General features: G+C 36.4%; 1 protein-coding gene across 5 annotated transcripts in view; it reads right to left on the reverse strand.

Moving 5' to 3' along the window:
• The window catches only part of KCNH8 (potassium voltage-gated channel subfamily H member 8), a 192,644-nt gene that overhangs the window by 101,994 nt on the left and 65,435 nt on the right, over positions 1-25,215 (reverse strand). For all 5 annotated transcript variants that reach the window (XM_054060446.1, XM_054060445.1, XM_054060444.1 and 2 more), the window contains one exon: positions 12,571-12,702. In XM_054060446.1, coding sequence (XP_053916421.1) covers positions 12,571-12,702 — 132 coding nt within the window. The remainder of the gene's footprint in view (positions 1-12,570; positions 12,703-25,215) is intronic.

Raw genomic sequence — 25,215 nt, forward strand, 5'->3', positions numbered from 1 at the left:
GCTAATATTATAATGTTATATTCCAGCCTCAACTACTTCATTGCCACTGCTGTGCTGTTTGCTTGCCAGGTAGGGCTGTTAGACTTCAAGTAAGATTTAATCAGACACATTGACTAACCTTTTCAGATATTTTTCTATACAGATGTGACTCTCATGTAATGACATGCACTAAAGCTCATTGACCACATGGATAAAAATAGGAAAGAAGGTATTGATATAGCTATGTTTAAACACTTTGTAAAGAAGAGTTCTGAAGAAAAGTGGTGAGTTGTAGTCAGATGGCTCAGGATATACATGAACAGTCAACCCTACTGTGACTGCCATCTGAAAAAAATATATTTTTATGTTTATTTAATAATGTAATATCTAGTTTTATAAGAAGGTTTGCATAAAATAATGAGATGATGTCTTCTTAGGTATTCTGGGGTCCAGGAGTAAGTATGAGGAATAAATTACTATCTTATTAGTCAGAGAACTGGATAAGCTGGCAGAGTAGCTAAGAACATCTCTCTCTCTCTCTCTCTCTCTCTCTCTCTCTCTCTCTATCTATCTATCTATCTCCCTACCTATTTATTGTTACAAAGCTAAAGTCAATCATGAGATGAAACAACAAGTAATTCCAGCTTCCACCTAAGAAAATTTGTCATAGAAATAATATCCTTCTGAATCTATGAACTGGATTTCCTTTTGGACAGTAAAAAAACCAAAACAAACCACCAAACAAAACAGGAATAAGAGGACAAATGGACTTTCTTCATTGCTAAGAATTATCCAGATACGAACAGACTGGAAGAGATCCATGATGATGGTCCATGTATACACTGAGCACTGTGAAAAAGGGTAGTAATTGAGCTAACACTGTGACTTCACACTACTGCCAGTTGAACTCTTCCCTCCTCAAAACACAGAAGGAGCGGCATATTGACATACCTGCATGATCTCTGCTACTGCTGTATTTTGAAATCAGGCAAATAAATCTACTCCCACTACCTTTCCTGTGCATTTGTCTAGGATGTCATAACCCGGTCACTCAGCCCAACTGCACAGTGAGGTGTTTTTACCTGGGATAGCTGAACTCTTCTTTTTTGATCCTGGGTTCAACAAATCATTTATAAAAGAATTTCTCTATCATTTATTAATCTTACAACTCTGCCTATAAAAGGCTTCCTTTTAGAAGTGCAGTCAAGAGTTTTTTGTCCTTTTAACGCAAGTCTTGAGAAACCCTAGTCACTTGCATCATAAGGTAAGGAAAATCACAGCAGAAAGTGTGATCTTTACATGGACACATGTGAGTAGACTACATACCATAAAATAAATACAATTATGTCTACAGGACACACAATGGCAATTAATCATATCCAGTATAATTAAGACAAAATACATTTCATAGGCAGTCCTCAAAAAGAACCAAAAAAAAAAAAACCAAAAAAAGCCCCAACCAATCAAAAAACCCCAAGTAAAGTCCAAAGGAGAAAATCAGGGTAAAGCACTATGAAAGGATTCTGAATGAACACCAAAAAAAATCTTCAAAAACAAATTGCATAGAAGGCTGGAATGAATTTTCATAAGCTTTTCAAAACCTTTAGCTAACTTTCAGGTATTATTCTCTAGGGGAGAGCACAGCAAGAATTGTCAATAAAAAGAAAACTGATAAAAGTCTGCTTTGGTATTAATGACAGAATGAAAGCACTACCATGGGCAATAGGCTGCAGGAGGTCTGTTTGTTGCATGACACATTCTTTCTGTCAACAAAAACCAAATATCCACAAAACTATTAGCTTTATGGTGGATTCATACTAGCCTCTAGCCACATTTTTATTCTGTTAACTGATTAAATGGTTAAATAAGATGTACTTAATACTCATACCAGCTGGAAAACTGTAAACATTATTACAAAATACTTTTGAAAGGGAACAATTTCACACAGAACCTATAGTATGATTACTATCATTTTAATATTGTGCCTTCTGCCTTTGAATTCTGCTTCAAAGAGGCACAGAAAAGAAGCAGTAGTATACATTACTGTTACAGTCTCATGGATCAGAAAGACCTTTAAACAATCGTATGCTTATGAGATAAGGAATCCTTAACCATATTTTGGGTTGCAGATTCTTCCATCATTAAGAAAAAAGGGTAGAGGGGGAAAGACACATAAAGGCCAGAAGAAAGCTTCTTTCTCTATCTCCATTTTGGTGGTTTGTTGGTAAACTCCCCTGAAAAAATAAATGAACCTTCATTTTTAGCTGCTACTATTTGGACTCATAAAATTCAATATTGAAAAAAAAAATTCCTAATAGGCACAATTTTCTTCAACTGCTTCAAACAGACCAAGATTCAGCAGAACTCTGAAGGTGAATTGTCTTTAAATATTTTCTCATTTATTAATTTTACACACTTCTCTCAGGTTTTACCTAAAAAGTTACAGACTCTCTTATAATGAAGTAAAATGGTCTAGCTAGTGTAAAAATAGTTTATATACCAGCTCGTCACTACACAATTAGAGAGTTGTCTCACACGGGAAAAATTGTCATTTCTGTGTCTATTGATTTAATTGAAGTGAGTGGTCATCTGCAGTTCTTAGAGAAAAAAATGTGTTATTCTTTCAGCTGTTTCTTGATGTGACTTTTATTTCCTGGAAGAGATTGTATTTCTCAGCGTGAATGCTAGTTGATGATTAAGAGATATGTTCTTTCATCATTATGAACAAAACAATAACTGTTACAAAAGAGACAATATTTGAATATTTTTTTGAAACCTAGAGCTTAAAAATTTCCAATTTTTTTATTTTTTTGAGAATTTTTTAATTGACTTCAATAAATGTTAATGTCTGTCCTTCTGTGCAAGGATGTAGTGTTTAAGGACACAATTCACAGAACCTAAAGGTTTTCTTTTTTCTTTTAAAATCATTAGTTTAATCACATACTTCATTTACTGATATTTTACCCTCTAGAATATTTGAGAAAGATTATTTTTTATCTGAGGTGATCATGATTTCACAATCATTGATCTTGTACAAATTAATTAAAAAAATAAGATTTGCACAGAAGTTGATGGTAAGGTATAACCCTACACATTTATCTGAAAATAGGAATATATACACCTGAATAATTTCTGCTTTGTAATGAAAACAAATCTTTTGAAAATGAAGTCTTATTTAATCAATATATTTATCTACAATTCACAACCAGATCAATCAGCTACAAGAATGTTTAGTGTTTAGTCCAACTTGTCCAGAGTTAAAACAGGGGAGAAGAATAGATTTTTAACAAAAAATAGTTTAAAGCATAAGACATATATAAGCTTAAAGACCTATAATTGCAGGTATATGTTTCCTGTAGTCTGTGAAACACTCAGAAAGTATCTCTGATTATCTTCTAATGAATGAGATTTTCAGACTATGACAGTAATTGTTCTTAAACCACAACAGTTTTACAACGTTAATTATACAAGGTAGGATGGATGGTTGGCAGTTTTAAAGCCATCTGTGCACACACACCTGCAATAAATCTTATTTGCTGAGTATTTGTAGGATCTGAGTTATTTTGAGGAGCTACAACATGAAGCACATTCAGTATGTCTGTAATTCCAGATGAATTCTGCAAATTGTCCAAGTACACTTATTTGTGTTTCTGAACACAAACTACATATGCTGTATGTGTTCTAGTCCTCACAATCTCTTATTTAATAAAATTAAGTCACCAGACTGTGTCTAGACCTGTGAAAGATGTTGACGGAGACCAGCTCACAGGGACGCCTAAATCGACAGACGGACTACCGCTCTGGTGGCAAGTAGCGACATTTTATTCTCCAAACGGAGTTTTTATGCTCTTCTGGTTGAGATAACATCGTACTTGTATGCACTGTTTACATACTTTATTATTATTCTTGTCGTGAGAAAGCAAGCTCTACAAGTTCTACAAAACAAGGGTCTACGTGTCTGTCCAGAGTTCACATAACATCCTCAACTAAATCTGCAGGTGTTCCTGGAGTGTATACATTTAGCTTGGGCCCTGGAATGGGGAGAAACCCATTATATCGCCAAGAACCTCTGTGTCCACATCCTCCCTTTCAGGAGGAGCGGCTTTTAATCTCAGCACAGTTTTCTGTTATCGACCCTTTCAGGCCCCACAGAACACTGCTCTCAAGGCCTCTGGCTTCATCATTCTGCTTTTGACCCTTTCAGGCCCTCAGAATGTATAATGGTTCTCCTCAAGATGTCATAGACGTTTCTTCCTTTTCACATTTTTTTTCTGTAGAAATAAGACATTTCTGTACAAAGATTCGTAAACTCCCTACCTCCTCATAAAAAAACTCAAAACCACCTATCACACCCACCCACCACTGAAGAACTCTTCTAATTGGCAATATGCATACTAAACACAGTCTCTCTTTCTTCCATGCTTTCTGTTGTCAGTTTTACACAGCGTAGCTGGAAAACTCTAAAAGGAAAATCTGAAAATATTTTCCACCAAGTCTGCAATCAACCTGGTAGAACAAACAGAAAAGCTCCAAAATGAAAACTGAAACAAAACAAAAAAAACCAAACAACTTTCCCACACATACAGATTATTTGATAACTTGTTTTCTAAAGAAAATCTAGAGCTGACTGCAAGAATTTATCTAGGAACTGGTGAGTCAATGAAAAACAGAAAGGATGACGCTGGGGACTACAGACCCTCCAGCCTCACCTCTGTGCCTGGGAAGATCGTGGAACAGATCCTCCTGGAAACTATGCTGAAGCACATGTAGGACAGGGGAGTGATTTGAAACAGCCAGCATGGCTTCATCAAGGGCAAGTACTTCCTGACCAACCTAGTGGCTTTTTATGATGGAGTGACCACATCAGTTGGCACATGAAAAGCAATGGATGTAATCTATCTGGACTTCTGTAAAGCGTTTGGCACAGTCCTCAACAACGTCCACTCTGTATTGGAGAGATATGGATTTGATGAGTAGACTGTTTGGTGGTTGAAGAATTGGTTGAACAGTTGCATTTACAGAGTGGTCAATGGCTCAATGTCCAGATGGAGATCCGTGACAAGTGGTGTCCCTCAGGGGTCCATACTGGGACCGGTGCTGTTTAATATTTTCGTCAATGATACAGACAACAGGATCAAGTGCACCCTCAGCAAGTTTGCAGATGACACCAAGCTGAGTGGTGCAGTTGTCACACCAGAAGGACGGGATGTCATCCAGAGGGACCTGGACAAGATAGGCCTGTGAGAACCTCATGAGGTTCAACAAGGCCAAGTGGGAGGCTACAAAGATGATCAGAGGTCTGGAGCGCCTCTGCTATGAGGGCAAGCTGAGACGGTAGGGTTTGTTCAGCCTGGAGAAGAGAAGGCTCTGGGGAGACCTTATAGCAATCTTCCCGTACCTGCAGAGGGCATGCAAGAAACCCAGGAGGGACTTTTTACAAGGACATGGAGTGATAGGGCAGGGGAGAATGGCTTTACATTGAAACGGGGAAGATTCAGATTAGACATTAAGAAGTTCTTCAGAATGAAGTTGGTGAGACATTGGAATACGTTGCCCCGGGAAGTTGTGAATGTCCCCTCCCTGGAAGTGTTCAAGGGCAGACTGGATGGGGCCTTCAGCAACCTGATCTAGTGGGAGATCTTCCTGTCATTAGCAGCAGGGTTGGAACTAGATGATCTTTAAGGTCCCTTCCAACCCAAACCATTCTGTTATTCTATGATTCTATTCCATTTGGTTGCTACTGTATATATTCTCTCAGACTCCCGGGAGATACAGTCTGCTCCTCTACGTTTGCTCAAGAATTAAGAGTTTGCTTTTATTTTTCTCATTTTCACTCCAATACACCACAAAGGACACTTTCCTCTCACCTCTAGAACATACCCTGTGCCTTTCTGAGAGCTGCTGGAATGGAACAGTCCCTTGCATTTAAAACTTGCTGAAAAGATAAAGCAGTGGGCATAAATATTGATAATGCTTCAAGACTCAAGCACAACTTATTTGCTTGCATAAGAATGTGGAAAGAGGAAAGAGAGAGCATGTATATACTCACATGTATCTGTGGGAACAGGAATTAGAAAGGCAGCTGTATTTTTGTATCTTAAGTGTTTACACTTGCATGCCCTGACCAGGAGGAAAAGAGTTTCACTTTTCTGAGGGCAGAAGTGGTGCAGATCCTTTCTACTTTGATGGGCAGTCAGGAGCAAAGTCATCCTAGGTAAGGTATAAGTGAGTCATTGCAGAATAAAGGCTTCCCCACTATGTTTTTCCTTTGTACAAGGGAAAAGTTGGGGTAAAATTGCTGATATCCCATGTCCTTCATTGACAGAACTACATGGTGCCCCATGCATCCTGAAACAGTTTTATTTGCTTTGAATACTGTGCATCTAGGTGATTGTACCTCCCCCTCTCAATATCCTGCCTCCTGACAGGTGTCAGGATCTTTAAAATGAAAATTTGTGCCCTAAATATTCACTGCAGTAGCCTGAGCAATCATGAAGTAGCTGAGACAATTAAACAGAGTATATCAAAGTGCACACTGCAGAATTTCTTAGGGGACTTCCTCCCTGCCCCTAACAGACATTTTTCACATAAAAATCTGGAATACAAAATGTTTAGTAGATAGTATTTCACTTCTGCCACACTAAAGAGAACGAGCCCTCCCTCCAACAACAAAATAAATCTGTTTTCTTAGACATTCAGGTAGACCCAAGGATTAATAAGAAGCCAGAAAAAGCTAGATAGCTAAACAGCAACACTGCAGCTTACTCTATTCCATGATGGAAAAGGCTGTAGTCCAGTTTTTAATTCACAGTATCAGTAGGGTAAAAGCATCTTTGCCAACAGGCAAGCCAGCCTGGCAAGGAAGCCTTCAAACTAGGAACAACATGTGGAGAAGACAATGACCAACACGCAAGTGAGGAAGCGAGGAAGTGGTGAGGTGTACTGACAACTGGCTGAACCGCTGGGCTCAGAAGGCTGTGATCTGCAGCAGGAAGCCACTCCACGGTATTATGACTGGGGGATTAATGCTACAAATACTGTTTAGCTTCTTCATTAATGACCTAGAAAATGGGTAAGAGTGCATTCTTAGCAAGTTTGCAGATAATACAATCTGAGAGCAAGGAGTTGTTATGTCAGATGTTTGTGCTGCCTGAAGTTTCAGAGGGGCCCTGACAGGCTGGAGAAAAAAGCCAACAGATGCCTCATTGAGTTAAACAAAGTAAGGTATAAAGTACTGCACCTGAGAGGAATAAACCCATGCACTAGGACAGGCTGGGGCTCAAACAGCTGGCAAGCAGATTGCTGGGCAAAGGCCTGTCCTGATAGATAGCAAACTTTACACGAGCCAGAAATGTGCCCTGGGGGTAAAGAAGGCATTGCAGTCTGCAGTGGGAAGAGTGCTGTCAACAGATTGAGGGAGGTGATCCTTCCTGTCTACTATACCAACAGGACACATCTGCAGTCCCGAGTCCAGATCCAGGCTCCTCCGTGCAAGAGAAACATGGACATATTAGAGCAACTCCAGTAAAGGTCTGTAAAAGTGATTAGGTATTTGAAGCATCTGATGTAGGAGGAGAAGCTGAGAGAGCTGGCACTGCTTGGCCCAGAGCAGAGCAGCTTTGGGGAGGGATCTTATCAATGTTGTTAAATGATCGATGATCTCAGAGATCTTTTCCAACCTGGTGATTCTATGATAAATGCATTATGGGAGAAGGTAAAGAAGACAAAGCCAGAATCTTCTCATTGGTGCCCAGTGGAAGGACAAAGGGCAATGGGCACAAAATATAAATATGTAAAATTTTGTTTAATATATAAGAAAAAGCTGTTTTTCTTTGTGAGCAGCAAAACACTGAAACAAGAGGCTCATAGAAGTTGTGGAGTCTCTATCCTACATGATATTCAGCACATTTCTGGATGTGATCATGGATAACCTGTTCAAGCTGACTATGCTTTGACCGGGGGCGCTGGAGTACACAACCTCCAGAAGTGCCTTCCCACCTCTGCTATCATGGGATTCTGTGATTGCTATCTATTGCACACAGTTTTATAACAATGCTGGAACAAAGTTGAGAAAATTTGTCCTAAGATAATTGTTTTCAAACAAAGAGCCAAAAATTCCCACAAAACAAAAAACAATAAATAGATTAACAATGAAGGCTAAATGGGGCGTCTTGTAATAGCTAAATTCAGCAGGGGAATTTTAGCAGTGATCACAGCAGTAATCTATACTGCTATAATATCTACATCTAGGTAGCCCAAATTATTACAAATTTGCATACAAATTAGAGATTGAAAAGTAGTTACAGACTAATTTAATTCCTTATTTTCCTACCTGTATTCTTGTAATCTCATTAACTTCCAGAATGAGTCCAATATTATTATGGAAAGTTAATATGTAGAAATAAAAAAACCCACAGCCATACAATATTGGAATCCTGATTTGGACTCTGGTATTTTCAGTTTAATCATTTTTCCCCCAAAAGGACAATGGAACTCTTAACTGGTTTACCAAAATTTAGCTTCTTTTAAACTAGGATACTAGTTTATAATCTTCCACAAAAGTGTTTAAGAAACATTTTCTGAAACAATCACTGTGTGTATAAAATAAACCTTTTCCTGTATATTGGAAAGGAAAGACCATCAACTTGATTAAGAGCCCAAGTTTAGGAAGAAAAGCTGTTGAGTTGCTTTTCATGACAAGAAATTATTGTAGGAATTATTAAGCAGATGGAAAGGGGAGTGTCTTCCTACAATAGACTTACAGGTAGAGGAAATATATTGTTGAAAGTAAATTGCCAATATTGAAAAGTTGAGGTCTTTAGAAACATTACAGTTAAAAGGGGTACAGGGATGGCGGAGGAGGATGGTAAATTAACTTAAAAAAACCCCAAAACAAAATGAACAAATGAAACCATGAGAATTGCTCACAGCCATAGCGGTTCTTAAAGACTGCCAAACTTCTAGACGTATTTTTGTGTTTTTCTTCTATGAAGGTCGTAGGACAAAGCCTGCTCTTCCCATTGTCTTATAGGGCTGAATTCACTATGTATTTTTATACAGAAGAAGTGCAGAAAATAAATCTGTTAAATTTGTATTTAGAATGAGACATGCAAAAGAAATGGCTTCTGTCATTTGGGCTGGGTAAAGAGAAATCAGGTAAAAAAGTGGACTTTTGCAAGGCACATTGCCACAAGGGAGCAATGAATTTGTGTGAACAGATGAGAGAAAACAGATAAGAAAAGTTTTGCAAAAAAATCGAATAGGGTATTGACTCCTGAGTTCTGCAAAAGTAAAAGAACGACCCACAAGAAAAGAGAGGCCATAAAAAGCAGGAGACAAAGCTCAGGAATGTATCATTGTGAAAGTACAAGAAGAATAAGATTTTACAGAAAACAGATGTAATCAAAGGTAGGAAAGACATAAAGAAGAATAAGTGTGGAGAAAAGTTTTGGAGGTACAACCAGCAAAAGTATATTACCATAGACTGCAGGTGGAATGCCACAGGGTCTAGGGTAGAACTAGGAGAAATGGAACACGAAGGAATGTTATCAAATAAGCTTTCTAAGGAGTTTAGATATTAAAAGGAGATGGAATGTAACTGTTAACATTCCATACAAATTATCAAAGTATGTTATTGGCATAAGAGCGAAAAGATAGACTGAAAAACATTAAGACAATATGGGCAGAAAAGTTTTTACACTGAGCATGTTTGTATCTAAGTTCTCCTTCATGTACACAATCTAATTGTAAGAGCTATGACAAAAGGCAGTAGGAAACTGCATGTAGTGGCAATTATCTTATAGCAAGAGCTGGCTTTCAAGTCCAAATTTATGAGTTATTTGATGTTTGAAAGGACAAATTCAGTTATCTTTGAAAAAGCAAAATGATCTTTTTAGAAATATTAACTGTGCAAATAATATCCAACAAACTGTGTCCACCCTTTTGCAAAGGATACTAATCACTAAACATTTTAAAAGTTCTTTAGAACCTTAAATGAAAGTCAAACTCAATTTTCTGTTAATATGAGGTGCATCCTACATGTCTGATAGTGGGTGTGGTGTGAGTAAAGATGATCCAATTACTTGTAGAAGTTAAACATTCTGAAATTTGAGATAATGGACAAGTTGCATAGATTGTACTAGGGAATTATTTTCTGACAGTGATGAGAAGTTAACCACTGGAGGACTACTAAATTACTCTGCATAGGAAGCATTTAAATGCTACTCAAAGAGCTAACATAACATTAAATTTGTTTTTTTATAGCTAGGTAGATTTACACAAAAATAAAATGCTGGAATTGTTTGTAAATACTTTGGATAGGTGGTTAAATCCTTTTTCTTATCCCACTCTAATATATAAAAGAGTGTATTTGACAAAGCTCCACACTAAGTGCTACTTTCTGATGCAAACAAGTATCAGCATAGCATGGCATGGTCACTGGCATGGTTTTAAAATTAGTACAGATTAAATAAGTATAAAATAAGTATAGATTGGCATGATTTCAAAATACGTATAAAGGGAAAGAAAAAACAAGCTTCAGAATTGTGTTTGAAAAGTACGTTGCACAGGAATTCCGAATGTTAATAATCATAAGCTTATAGCAATTGAATTGGCATTTGCTAATGTAATTATACTGCTCTGCATAAGTGCATTCCTCTGTCAGTACACAGTAGGAGGAGTATTAATTTTAAATGTGCAACACCAAACGTAAGTGAAAATCTCATTTACATTTTAATATGAATCAACATAAAAAGCTGAAGATCATTTTGATCCCCCCTGAAATAAGCATACAGCTATAAGATGGCTATCAGATAAACAATAGCAGTCATTTTACAAGTAATCAGTGATACACCTATTTCAAGTCAGCACTGACATACTAGATGTGATTTCTCATGGAGTGCATCCTGAAAATTTGCACTTCTCATGAAGTAAAACATTAGCCTTTAGAATACAGATGTGCTGACAATCTCTTTTCAACGTGGCCCTACATATCATATTGTAATAAACTACTTTCCTAAAATTTTTGCAAGTATAAAGTTTTTTAAGGCTTAAGGAGAAACTAGATAAAATGTGTTTTATGTTTTAACTAGTTTACTTTGAGAAGAAGAGATTGGTTGAAACTGGATGTAAGGAAAACTGCAAAATATGCTCTTGTACTACTTCAAAGACTTTCTTCAGTCTTCCAGCTCAGAAATTCTAAAATATGGTCTATGCAAAAAGTGAAGGATGCAAAATAAACCACTCCATTATTCAGGACTCAAAAAGTAAGAAAAGGTAAAATTATTTGTCCAAATGTACAGAAGTGGCAGCCATTGTTAGCCTAAATATTGATTCAGTAACACAGGGAAGCATAATATTTTCTGGTTTAAAGTACTAAAATGTTGTAAAAAAATGCTGAATTACACTTTGCTCTAGCTGAAATACAATTATTTTATTGAAAAGTTCCTGTTTAAAATCAGAAAAAGTTGAACACTAGCAGTTCCTAATTGTTCCCTCACTGCAAAAACATGTAAGGATAAAAGGAATCCTAAGCCTATATCTGTGTTGTTTCTGAGATATGCTAAGATTAAATGGCTATCGCAGAGTGAAAAAATAAAATAAAATAAAAAAATGAAAAAATAAAATATTATTAAAAAAAAAAAGTAAAATTAAACCCATTGTAGTACCAGATTGGAATATTCAACAGTAATGAAATTTTACAAAGTTAACTTACCTTCTACAGATAAACTTTTTCTAGACAGTTCCTTTGTCACTGAAAAAATGCTAATGAAAATCTTGGTTCAGTATATCTTTACAAAATATAAACCTGGAAGTTCACCGTCTTTGCTACAAAATATGGGTTAATGGTGACCACTTAACCTCCATCCATCCACCTACTCCTCCCATAGCCTTTGCTTTATCTTAGCAGAATTTAGCAAAACTTCACTACACTGTACAGTCAAAATTATTTTATTGCAGCTGCAAGCCATTATCACAACACAATCTTTTTTTCCAAATTCATGAGAGAATCCTTGCATTACTTCCTTTCAGAAGCAAATAAATGGGAAAGTGTATCTTTTATTGGCTATTTCTCAAGGTATAATGAATCTTATAATTTCATGTAATGCAATGAAAATTGGATGATGGAAGAATAGTCATGTTTCTTAGTAGGCAAAATAATTTCTGAAGATATATATTGTGCTTCTAGAGAAACTGGAAAAAATACATTCATTCATCTCTCAGCCATGTTGAAATCAGATTCACATAAGGAATGCCTGAAAACTTCTAGCTTTTCCAAAAGGTACTTCTGAAAATCCAGAAAGTAAATAAATTAAATCAAGGTACATTGAAACAAATCTAATTTTGAGGACAAAATACTCTGTCCTCTGGTTTCCATGTTTACAATATATAGGCCCTAGTACGTAAATTAAATAAATTATGAATTAGTTTTTCAACAGATTATTTATCCTTCCACATCATATATCACTTTCTTCACTGGAAAGCTAGAAGGTCAATATATTGAGAAGTGTACGTGAGAGAGAGAGTTCATTTAGGTGCAACTCAAAAATTTATGTGTTTGCTTTTACTAAAGTGGTGGGAATTCACACAAACCTTCCTTTTTGTCTTCTGCAGCAATCTTCACTTTTGTGTCTGTTATATCTTTGAAAGAGGCCAGAAAGAGTACTACATCTCCTTTTTCATTCTTTATAGGAACAATATCCAGTAGGCACCAGAATGAAGACCCTGCAAGGATAAAGAATGAATTTAATTCACACAGCTGTCTTTTAGTATAGAGAAGGGAAAAAAAAAGTGACCTACTGAATCTATGACTAACGTAATTCTAAAAAAAAAAAAAATCTTATTTAGGAGGTCAGTAGTCAGGCAATCGCAGATGTTCAGCTCATGTAAATCTCTTTGCATCATTGGTTGAAGCTCAGTAATACTGCTTTCTCTAGAAGCAAGGCATTAAATTTAAATGCAAAATTTATCTGTGGGGATCATTAATAGAGTTTAATGAAGCTGCTTACTTCTCTGAAACCATACTTTCCTTTGAAGTCTCAACTGATGTTGCTTATTTTACTGGAATATCTTTCACTTTGTTAACTTGACATCTGAAGCTTTCATATTTACTGTAGAATCATTCTACCTTAATCATCTGACTTGATACTCATTAAAATCTCTTGACAGAAGACCTGATCATTCTAGTAATTCAAAGATATTTAAACTAGTCAGACATCAGACTTAGAATAGGAATAGAATTAACTCCTTGTATCTTACAGATGGTGACATTTATAATACCACATATCACTGTAAAATTAATATTAGCTATTTTCCTTACTGTCTGTAATCCTCATCTTGTAAAGGCTTAGGTTAAACAATACTGCGTTTGATAATATTTTTAATTCATGTCAGCCTTCCTCTCCCACACCTGCTACATAATTATACTGCTTAAAATAAATTGTTATTGTTGTCATTGATTGTGTCACATGTGCTGTTTGCAAGGTATGTTTTTCGATTCCAGTGACATAATTCATAAATTTGCTGTTATTGCAGACCACTCAGAACAGAAGTTAATAAATGCCTATGTGCTGGCAATGAGCTGAATCTATAACAAAGATCTCAGCAAATACCCTAGATCCCAATCCCATCTGTTCTGGGATATTTAGCCCAGTGCCAGGCCTTTGCATTTTTTCAGTTCTTGGCTATCAATACCAACTATCTTCACCCACCATGAGCCCACTAATGTTATGTATAAAACATATAAGTATTGCTACAGCATGACTTTTTATGTTTTAAATAGACACGTTGTTTGGATACATCTTCACACTTCCATAATCATGTTCCTTCCCCAAATAGTATTTTTGGCATACACTTACAAGCACAAGTGTACTGTCATTCATAAAAGAAAAGAAGAATATTTCCCTGGACCACTGCTGCCACAACTGCCTGCTGTCAAATCATCAACTGAGCTTTGGAGGGGTCAGATTAGTCAGTTCCCACTCAATTGTCTGTCTTCTGAGCTCTGCCATCTTGAAAATGAACTGGGCACACTAAGATCACAATTCAGATTTCTAATTTAAATTTTCAACTGGAAGTTCCCTGACTTTCTGTTGAAAGCTGTAGGCAAGCATGTGAGGTGAAACAACAGACTTCCTTTTGAAGGTCCGAAAGTATTCTTCAAAGGAAATTAATTCATCCCTTCCATCCTGGTCAAACTTGCCAAGACACAGACAGGCAGCTCTGAGAGCAATATTAACAGCTCAGTCATCAGGTAATGCTTTTACTTATGGTATTTCAAAAAGGGATAGGAAGAATTTGGAACAGAGGGAAAGAAGACTGGAGAAGGAAAGAAGAATCATGAGAAGAAGCAGACCGGCTTTATATTTGATTTAAATATTCCCATTTTGAGATTGAAGACAGAGCAAGGAAAGAAACCCTTTTAAAAGAAGGTAGAGTGATGTTAGAAGCAAGAAAATTTTACTGTTACTTTTTCTATTTTAATTTTCTGACCTTAATTAATTTTGTACAGATTTGACTCTCTTATCAAAACTTCTGGGAAAAATTACCAATGCTGTTGTTGACAGAAATGTTAGAGGAATATCTTAATAACTCTTAAACTGGCCAAATTCTTTCTTGTAGGGTTACATTCTGCCTGGCTGCATTCTAGCAGCAGTGACAAGAAGTCACTCTCAATTCCTTCTTCTAAACACCAATAGCCACAATGGTCCTTTAAACAGCAGTTGTAATCTCCTCCAGAAATAGCTGCATATTTTACACTTCTCAATTTTTTTCATGTCTTTTCTACACACACATAAATAAGCAATTAAGACTGCTCCTAGAAGAAAGTTGTAGACATCAGTCATGTTCAAACAAACCTAATTCAATTACACTAAGAAGCACACCTGGTAATATTGTCAGAAATGACAGATTTGTAGGTTCCGGGAAATTATTGTAACACGATTTGCCATTAGAAAGAGAGACAAATCCATTTAATGTTTCCTGTTTTAATGCATTTCCTTTATTGTACACTCAAAGTGTATTTGAACTCTTTACAGGTGAACACTGCTCACTGAAATCAGTCCTCATGCTGTCATCATTTGTTATTTGTTGTTTCTCTTTAACCCTGTTTTCTCTCGTTATCTGTCCTCATTCTCCTTCCCCTCTTCTGTAAAAGTGCCTGAAAATATTTTATATATGGATAAAAAATGGGATGCATCTCTAACAAAAATGTGTCCAATATATGCACTGGTTACTTCTCTGCTGAAGAGTTCCAGGCTAAAGATCTGCATGGTGTAGCTGCTGGTCTTTGCATTACTCAAAACTTAATCTTCAGAAGTCCTAAGCTGAGCTTGTTGTTAGTTCTTTGTTTTTCTGCCTTTACTCTGAAATGAGCAAATGAATATGAACTATTCTTCAGGACTAAAGGAGATGGTTGAGGTTGAGTCAAGACTAGGTCAGTATGTGCTTGCACTCTATCAGGAACAGGAGTGTACTATCTTTCACTGTTGAGGAGCATTCCTGGAAAAATATACTGATCCAATGCAATCTGTTACATAGCCTTTACTGAAAGCGGGCATCATATAATTCTGTAAGTCAGAAGAACTTTCTACTCATCAAAAAAAGTGGTGCCCCCTTTTGTTATGATTCTTTTGAGTGTACTCATCTGTGAGACAGAAATTCCTTCCCTGCTTCAAATGGCACATACAAAGGTCTTCTGTATTGTCAAGAGTCCTCTATCAAAGACATTTCTTTTGGAGGTTTGTTTATATATTGCTCCAAGCCAGCACTCTTGAAGAAAGAGTCTAATCATTCTCTTGCATTATGAACTGAAGGTTCAAAATGTATTTTAATGTCCTCAAGGCTTATATAAGCACATCACAGGAAAGGAGAAAAGAGACCAAATGAAGCGTAATCTTATCACAAAGCAATTTGGCTATAGTCCACCTTTTATGTAGACACTAAAAAGTGAGTGCTTTATGGTCACTCTTTCAAATGCCCTTTCTACCTTTCCTTGCTTTGACAGCTAGAAGACTGTCCTCAGACTGAAATCAAAACAAAGGTCAACAGATGAAGGAATTTAAAAGGAAGAATTTATACAAAACCCTTCCATCAGAATGTCAACATCCTTCAGAGGCAAGCATTCCTTTTACCAGAAAATAAAGCCTGCTTAAACAGAGAAACAGATTCAATTAGCCCTATTGATGAACCATGTGCACTTAATGTACAATAATACTCAGTCTTTAGTCATACCCATCCTAGACAACACTCAATAAGATGCTCAGAATGGAAATCTGTGGTGTATATTAGGGTATTGCAGAGGTATTGTAATACAGAAGTGGAATGAGATTATTGATAACCAGTCAATTTAATTCTTTAATAAAATAATTAAACTCTGCATCCATCTTAAAACCTTAATAGAGCTTTTCTGCAGTAAACATTTTCTTAGCCACAAATATTCCTATATTACTCTGAACAAGCGATACTGACAAAAAGTTGTGTTCTCCTTTTGTTATCGGCACCCTGGGAATAGTTTTGTCCAGAAAGACAAGCTTAACTCTTCCTTTCTTTTTGACATGTGCCAACCATCAGTGGTTATACACACTCACAGACCTTTATGTCAAGAAAAGTCCTGCGGAATACCACCCTCCAGACAGAGACTGAACCAGCTTGTATAGCCCCTGCATGACTAAAGGGAAGAAAATAATAAATGAAAAAATTTCTGTGATTCATCTCCACCTCTCTGTGGTGGTAACAAGAGGGATTAAGATGCAGAGCTCCTTCACAAAGCTCTGCATCTGCACTTAACATACCAGACTAACCAAACAAAATGTTTCATAGCCTAAGAAACCAAATACCTCAAGAAAAAATAGAAAGTGTAAATGTTTTGCATATTGCATATACAAGTCTTGTGGCAAAAAATCCAATCACCCTTCAAGTAATAATTATAATGATATATGTGCATGAGAGAGCAGAATTGGGCTCCACAAGACATCATAAATCTGGCACATTGACTTAGTGAACTAATATTTCTTTTAAGCAGATACAAATGAAACCTGTAAAAAATATTATAACACACAACCCTGTTTCTGGGGATTTGTTATGCAAAAAAAAACAAAACCAAAAATATTTTAATGTAAATAACAGTAATAGCTCATCAATAAGGTTGATATTACATCTTCAGCATTACAACATAGTCTCGTTTACAGAGTTACTAGGTGTTAACAAAATAAGCCAGCTGCTGGACACATGATATTGCCAGAGAAGTTTTAGCCTGGTCATTTCCAGTTTTCCACTGCAAAAAGTGTGGACTCCAAGACTGTCAGAACAGCATGCCAAAGATAGGGAAACCAAACTGGATCTTTCATTAGCTTATTCAAAGATCGCCAGCATCACTTATAACATTTGGGTTTGAGTGTTCTGTGGTTTTGACAAGGTCTCAACATTTTGTTGAGGAGAGCAAAGTGTGATGAAGAAAACAAATGCTTCAAAAAAAAATGCTACTGGACTAAACAGAAAAAGAATGGAGCTGGAAGAAAAAGTATAGCTATAATTACAGTACTTTCTGTCTTATAAACATCACATCTATGACAATGATCAATTAACACAGATGATGCAAGGTTTTGCAGCTTTAAGCAAAAAAGCACCTCATTATTCTCCATCATCTCTGCGGAAATCATATATCTGCGTTAACAAAATCTATCTTTTTTTTCCTTGAATTCTGCTACTGTAGATGACAGCATGTGTGCTGTATCCTAGTGACAGTCTTTGGTCTTATTTCAAGGAAACTAACAAGAACACATGTGAACTGTCGAGTAACTGCCTTATACGATCACTGATGGCTGTGATAACATTTTCATAGGAGTAGTAAAGAAGGCTCAAGAAATCGTTTCACAAGTTCTGTATAGCCAAGGAATCATACTCTTCCTACGAGCTTTAACAGTCAATGTAAATCCATTCCAACATGTGTCAAACTAGAGTACAGTGGTATTGTAAGAACTTGGTAGAGGAAAGGTGACAGGCAAGATAGTTTAATAACAAAGTAAAAATGGTACTTCGATATGAATAAGTAGGTAAGTGTTATCCTATGGAACTGATTTAGAAACTTTCATTACAAATATCCCTACATCCCTCTGTATAGACTATGGAGAGCCACATGACATTATTCAAATCTATCTAGAGAATGGGTAACTGCCCCCTCCATGTAGTTCCACCCTTTTTTCTCATGCCCCTATGCTCTGCTCCTGCTGCTTCCAGGTAAGTCAGTGACTCATATACCATTGCGCAGCATGTCACATTTTTTCTGCCACCACTGCCATGCTGGAGAGAGGGAGAGAAGGAAAGGGCACTCTAAGACAAGACACTTTTCTCCTATCCTTGCCTGTCCTGCAAACTGCCAGTGTTAAGCAGAGAGAGTCATAACTCATGATCTCAAAGTCTCCGTTTATTTCTGTGTGGATGCAGACTGTTTTTGATATGGCAATTTCTAGTCCGAGTGTGTGACTTTTCCAACCTTAGTGTTGTTTGCATCTTTTGCATGCAACAGCTGGTACAGTTTGCACCGCACATCTATATGCAAAACAATTTATGCACTCCACAATCTAGATTTCAGCTTTGTTTACTGAAGTTTACTCTCTCCTCTATGTCTCTACTATCCTTTCTACTTAATGAAACTCCACTTCAAAATCCTCTACGCACATTTCAGTTTTCTTTGAGCAAAACAGAGAAGCTAAGCAATGCCTGTTAAAGCCATGTGACACTTATATCCTTATGTGTACTATTTACTTTTTGTCTCCTCTAATTTCCTTTTCTTATCTCCTTAGAGATTAGAAAAGAAAACTGGATTTAAGAAGATAAGTGCTTCCCTGATGCGATACATTTACCATGCTACATTTACAACAATTAAAAAAATACACAGAATTATCTAAAAACTCAGTGAACTCAGTGAACTACAGTCTGTTTAAATGTAAAAGGCTTCAGGACAGATTCATTCATGTTAGCGCTCCATAACTTTCCTTCCACCCCTAAAGATCATTACTCTATAATAATCATAATATTACAAGGCATTCAGTATTTGTTAGTTAACTCCTGTGAAAGTTACCAATTGAGGTAGTCTACTTATTTAATTAAATGTGCGATATCTTTAGTTAAACCGGAAAAAATCCAAGAAGAAAACCAGCAAAAATACTAAAATAATGTTTCTCCAGTATCTTTGTGTGGACTGTTTCAGAAATAGTCAGGCTCAATCTTCCCTGAACAGTTTGATCTCTATTTTCTTCAGCTGAATTCTGCTTTTCATATTACTTTGAGTTGAGCAATCCCCAAACAAGAAAAAATTTTCTTTCTCTTGATTACTCTATTTTTGAAATCTGTTAAAACTGTGTTTACAATCTGTAGTTCTTATTCCTTATGGATTTTCAGAGCTCATAATCCAACATGTCAACACAGCAGTAAATATGATTTCTCATGTATTTATGCCCTTTAGAATAAAAGTAAATTTTCTTGAGCCAGGATCATTTCTCATATACACGTATGCATGCGTGCATATATATTTACATGTATATGAGTGTGTTTATATGAAAAAACATGTACACACACATTTTTTCATTTTTATCAGTTTCTCCCTATAAGCCATCTAATCTTTTGGAAGCTGTGTTTGATATTTTGACATCAGGAGTAGGTGTAGTCCATTGCCATCTAAACTCAGCCATGTTTGTAAATGCCATTACTGTGCTCTTAAGATCACTATTTTATTCTCTTAAAAAGAAACTTCAAAGACGACACAAAATTTCCTGTAAGCAAAACACAGCAACGCCAAAACAGACCACTACAATTCCACTGTTTCAGTTTCAAATAAGAGGTGCTAACAGTATAAACAAAAATATCTTTGTGCAAAATATTTTCATAACCCGAATACTGGTGTCTCTGACAGCAGCAGTCCCTACAAACAGAAGATCTAGAGTCTGCAGAATGGGAGGTCTCCCAGCTCTGGAAGAGGTGTTGGTCACAGTCTCATGCTTATTCACACAGCTTTCTATGGACTTTACATGGAGAAAGAAGAGATTCTGCTGGTGAGTTGTACACTTACTTTGCAAAGCTCTGTTTTAGAAACTGATGTTTTATTTTCTACTGCTTTTTCCACAAGATTAGGTGGTCATAGATGTTTTTTGCTTAAGGAGAATATATTTATCTCTATAGTTCCTGTCTACTATTTTAGTTTTATCTGTTAAAATTAATCAGCAGTTTTAAGCAAGTTAGACGATTTTCTGTTGACCTCATGATTCAAGAACTTTAACTTGCATCTGACACGCTGCTGACTGGCACCTTTCTGGAAGGAAAGTGCTAAAGCTGAGACATGAGAAAGAGTCAAGTCATGAATTGATACCAGCATCTTGTCAGGTTTATGTTTTTTTGTTTTTAAATACACACTGAGGAATTACGTAATACTGTAGAGAGGACTAATCTTTCCAGTTTACCACTTGAATCCACACGAGCACATGTTGTAAATAGACTCAGCCTTCCCACTGAAAATAGTAACCTCGACAGTTAGCAAGTAGTAGATTTTAACCTTTTAATTACTTAACCACTCTATAAAATCAGACTGCTTTTGCAATTTGCTGTCAAAATCACTGAGAGGGTTCAACAGACAGGGCTAAATTTAGTGTCATGCCGCTCTTCCAAAAAACTATGCAGCTAGTGCAAGAAATCATTGCAATTGTCAGCACAGGAGGTAGCAATTAGTCTGCACCATCATCCAGTAAGTGGATTTGTGGATCGTGAGCAAAATAAGGAAGTGTCAGCAGAAAGGATGCTGGTAGTAGTCATCAGGAGAAGAGGTACTTTGATGTTTCTTTAACCAAAGAACAGCCTACCTCATGGTAAAGTACAAACACACAAGTCAGCTTTTAGATAAAGGTTGATTTAAAACATCAAAATAAAAGGTGGCCTATCGGCAGCCTCAGTATGGCTGTAGAATTTTGAATAAATTTGAAGAGAAGAGTGACGGGTGTTGTGTAATACAAACATTCCGCTGCAAAATAAATATCTACATCTCTTACTGAAACCAGATGTGTAAAAAAGTAGCAAAATGGAACACATCTTAATTCTTTTTTTTAAACGCTTATAGGATTGCTAACAGCTATTCCTATTAAGTGCAGCTGGAAGCCAAGGGTACCTATGTGGAAAGACAAATCTGTAAGCATCTGTGAGCAATGAAGGGCCCATGACTTTGTAACAACGCAGCAAGCAGCAGGAAATACTCATATGGATTTATTTACTTATCAGTGTGCTTCTAGGAGAACAAATCTTTTCTCAGTGAATTATGCTTTTAATAAATCATGTTGTTATTGAAAGAAGCTATTAGCCAATATCACCATGAGTGCCTTCAAACAGAACATCAATGCCGTTAGCTAGGAAGCAGCAGTCTTGTTGAAGCCTCATTAAATTACAGCAAAAGACCCCAGATGTTTTAGATCACGTTGCATACAGGAATCTTGCTGCCTTTTTTTGTTTGTTTTCATTTGTGGGGGATTTTTTTGTTTTCTAACTGAAGTTCATCGCCTTGCTTAGTTTGCCCACAGGCTTTTGCTGACCACTTCACCTGAGGGTCTGCAGAACCTAAACCAGGATTCTCCAGAGGAACACAAGTCTGCCCCATCTTCCCCTTACGCTGCAGAAGCTGGAACTGCCTCTAAAACATCTACACACTCCAAGGGTAAAATTACCTTTCATCAGAATCCATGGGTCAATCAAGAGAAGTGTTTGGAGAGAGAAGGACCCCCAAAAATTCCCTCTTCTGTGAAACACAGGAAAAACAAGGACACACCTTCTTTCTACATCCCAAACTATACTGCTTTTTAAGAGAAAGACTTCCCCAAAATCAGTGAAACTTCTCAATGCCTACTGAGCTGTATGGAAGGGGGAAAGAAAAAAAAAAAAAAAAGAAAAATTAAAAAAAAAAAGAAAGAAAATAGGAAAGATAAAAGAAAAAAGAAAAAAAGGCACAAAAAGAATGCTTTAAAATAGATACAAACTATTATTTATGGCTTATGTAATTGCAATGAGATATTACCATCAGTTCATTTTTCAGTGTTGCTTGCTCATTTTATTCCACTTCGCCTGTATTTTGTACTATAATTTAGATAATGTGAGCAAATCAACCACAAAAGCTTTTTAGTTTTCTTATTTTTAGGCCACATTTTTAATACAGATCAGCAGTCAAGAAGCAATGAGGTCAGGTTGCCATGAACTATCCTGCCAAACAATTTGTCAAGGGACTTCCTCGTAATTACATATTGCTAGAAAAATTGATGTCTTAGTATGGAATTTTTTTTTTAATTAGAAAATTCTAACATATGTCTCTTCTCCAACTGCTGGGCTTAATATTTCTGAAATATGGTGGATTTCAGGAGATTCTTAAAGGAAGTAGTCAGTTCACATTAAAAAGGTACTAAATAACTCCCATGTTTCAAAATGCTACAGGATATTTTCTGCAACCATAAAAAGCAGGTTTTTAAACATATAGTTGGGAAAAAAAGGGATACTATTTCTGTAAAGAGCAAAATACTTTTTGTAGAGAAGAAAACCTTTAAGAAAACCTGACCTTCTTTAATTTTAAAGGAAATTAATTTCCTTAAATTTATTTTTAATTAATTAAATTCTTTTAATTTTAAATACAATTAAACCCATCATCTGAAAAAAGCACTCTTTGTTTGTTTAATACAAGTCATGCATTAACTGGTAGTAATGTTAGGAGTACATTTTTTATCCTGTGACCATGTTATGCAAAACTGCAGCCGTGGCAGAGTTTATAGATGATGAGTCATGTTTTTAGGTTTATTTCATTTGCCTGTTCGTGTGAGCACATGTAGATTTCAAACAGCCTTCTGCCTGGTGCCATCCAGTAACTCACTAAGAGGCTCTGAATTTCACCCCTTCTCCACTCGTATTTCACTCCTCTGAAATAATGCATTGGTCCTGACCTTCCAGATGAAGATACAGAATTATTAAAATACATATCCTACACCGATGAGAAGAGCCAAGATACCTTGATTTAATCATACTGACTCTTAAAATTAAAAAAAATAAGAAAATAAATTTATCATGTCTTCCTGACCTTAGAAGTTTCTTACCAAATCTTTAGCGGTTATGACTTACAAGGCACGTGCCTAATCTATACCTTAGAAAGTTCTTAAATCAGTTTACATGTAGAAGAAGATGATGTGCCCCTTGAGGTCCTACAGTCTATCATAGATGAAGCAAACTCTTCTTGCAGCCAAGTCCCAAGGCAACTTGTAAAGTAACTCTCCCCAGTCTTCTTACAGCAGGGATTTTTAATTGCCTAGAAATGCCTGTGCAAACAGCACTGTTGCTTGGGTGCACGGCCATGATGGACACTGCCGTGAAGCCTCTCAAATGTCCAGAAGTCACAAGTGACCACTGCTGATTACACATTGCTTCACACAAATTACATGCACACAGAGAGAGGCCAATTCCTTTCAGTGATACGCTGTAGGACTACTGTAGGTCTTAAGAGGGTGTGTGTAAAAACAGACCCCCTTTTAAAGACTACACACTGATTTTTGAGACATAGGAAATAAGTTTGATGTGGTCATAAGGGAACCAAGATATGACCTTCTTGGCAACTGAAGATGCAGAGCTTAGACTGGACTAAGTCGGTGATTATAGAGCTTATTGAAGTATCCTCTTAGGCTGTAATGGAAAAAGAAAAAATTCCGCACTCTTGCTTATTTGTACTTCAGTTTGTGGGATTGTGAAGACTTTATTAACTGCATGTACTCGCTACTGATAAATTTCTGCAGTGGTTTGGCAGGGAGAAAATAATGTTTTCTCTAAATGTAGCTCCTTAGCATAGTGTCCACCTGCTTTCAGGTTACTCTAAAAACTATATCCATGGGGTGAGTTCTTCCTTCACAACTCAATTCAAAAAGGTTACTTTGCATTTCCATTGTCATAAATGACAACTCAATTTGATGCAGATGTTTTGATGAAAGTGTAGGAATAATAGCAGGAAAAAAATAATTTTAAATATCAGGTCCTAAGCCACCTCATTTAAAAGCTTTCTGAAGAAGGCAATAATCACACGATTCCTTGTGTTTTAGTAGTTACATTTTCTGTTTGTCTTAAAAAAAAAACCTATATAGCTCTGATGGGTAAAAAGTTAGAAATTGAAGAATCAAAATAAATACTGAAAGTATGATGAAAAATATATCTTTCTGAAGCTGCTCTTGCTGTTCTAATGCTTCTCTGTGCTAAAATGGCAGAAAATGGCCTGGTTGAGGAGGTACAGCCAGTTTATCCTTCTCTAAGGGTTCATTAAAATGCTGAAAATACTTTTACTTGCTGCAGTGTCAACTTGGAGCAGTCTAAATCTTTCATGAAATTCCACGTGGGCTGCTGAAGGTGGTTTAGTTACAACAATCATTTAACTAGCAATTCCTTAGCAGAAATGCTTTGTTTATTCTTAAGGTGGTGGTTACATAGCTGTAACCCATACTCAAACTTACTAAATTCAGGTAAAAAACAGTAAGACCTTTAAGTCCTAGACTTGAATCACTACCTGTTCAGAATGAACAATCTACTTTAATCGTATTAAAACAAATAATGAATTTTAAACTGAGTTTAAATCAAATTCACAATACTGAAAAATAAGGCTACTAAAAATTCAACTCATATTTGGTTTTGGTAGTGTGAATTATGAGACACAGATTGAAAAACAATCTATGATTAATAACAGATTGGCATTATCTATGTTTTAGATTAAATCTAGAAGAAGGAAATAAACAACAAATTATTGTGCTCATACATCCATTGGACTGCTAGTTATTTCCTACCATAATGTTGAACTCATGACTAAGCTTTTACGAAGTATGCTGAGGGATTTTTCAGTCTATTCCGTGAGCTATCTCTAGAGCTGAACTGTCCCTGAAGTTATCCTTGAAAGTGCTCATTTGGTCTTGTATATAGCACTAGAAAGCAAGGCTGTACCTCTGAATGGTGGATTAAAGCCAGATACCAAGTTTCAGTAAGACTCCCTGAAGTCCTAATGGAACACTGAAATGCAACCCTGTGACAACTAGACAGCTGCAGTTACTTGTCTTGCACTAACTTATGTTCCTGGCATTACAGTATACACTAGACAACTGACAATTATTTTCAATATTCAGTAAGCCTCAAGGCATTCACACAGTCATTTTAGGGCTGTTATTCCCAAAATTCTTCGAAATTTTTTTCTGCAAC

Source organism: Cuculus canorus, chromosome 2 (genome assembly GCF_017976375.1).
Source record: "Cuculus canorus isolate bCucCan1 chromosome 2, bCucCan1.pri, whole genome shotgun sequence".
Lineage (NCBI taxonomy): Eukaryota > Metazoa > Chordata > Aves > Cuculiformes > Cuculidae > Cuculus > Cuculus canorus.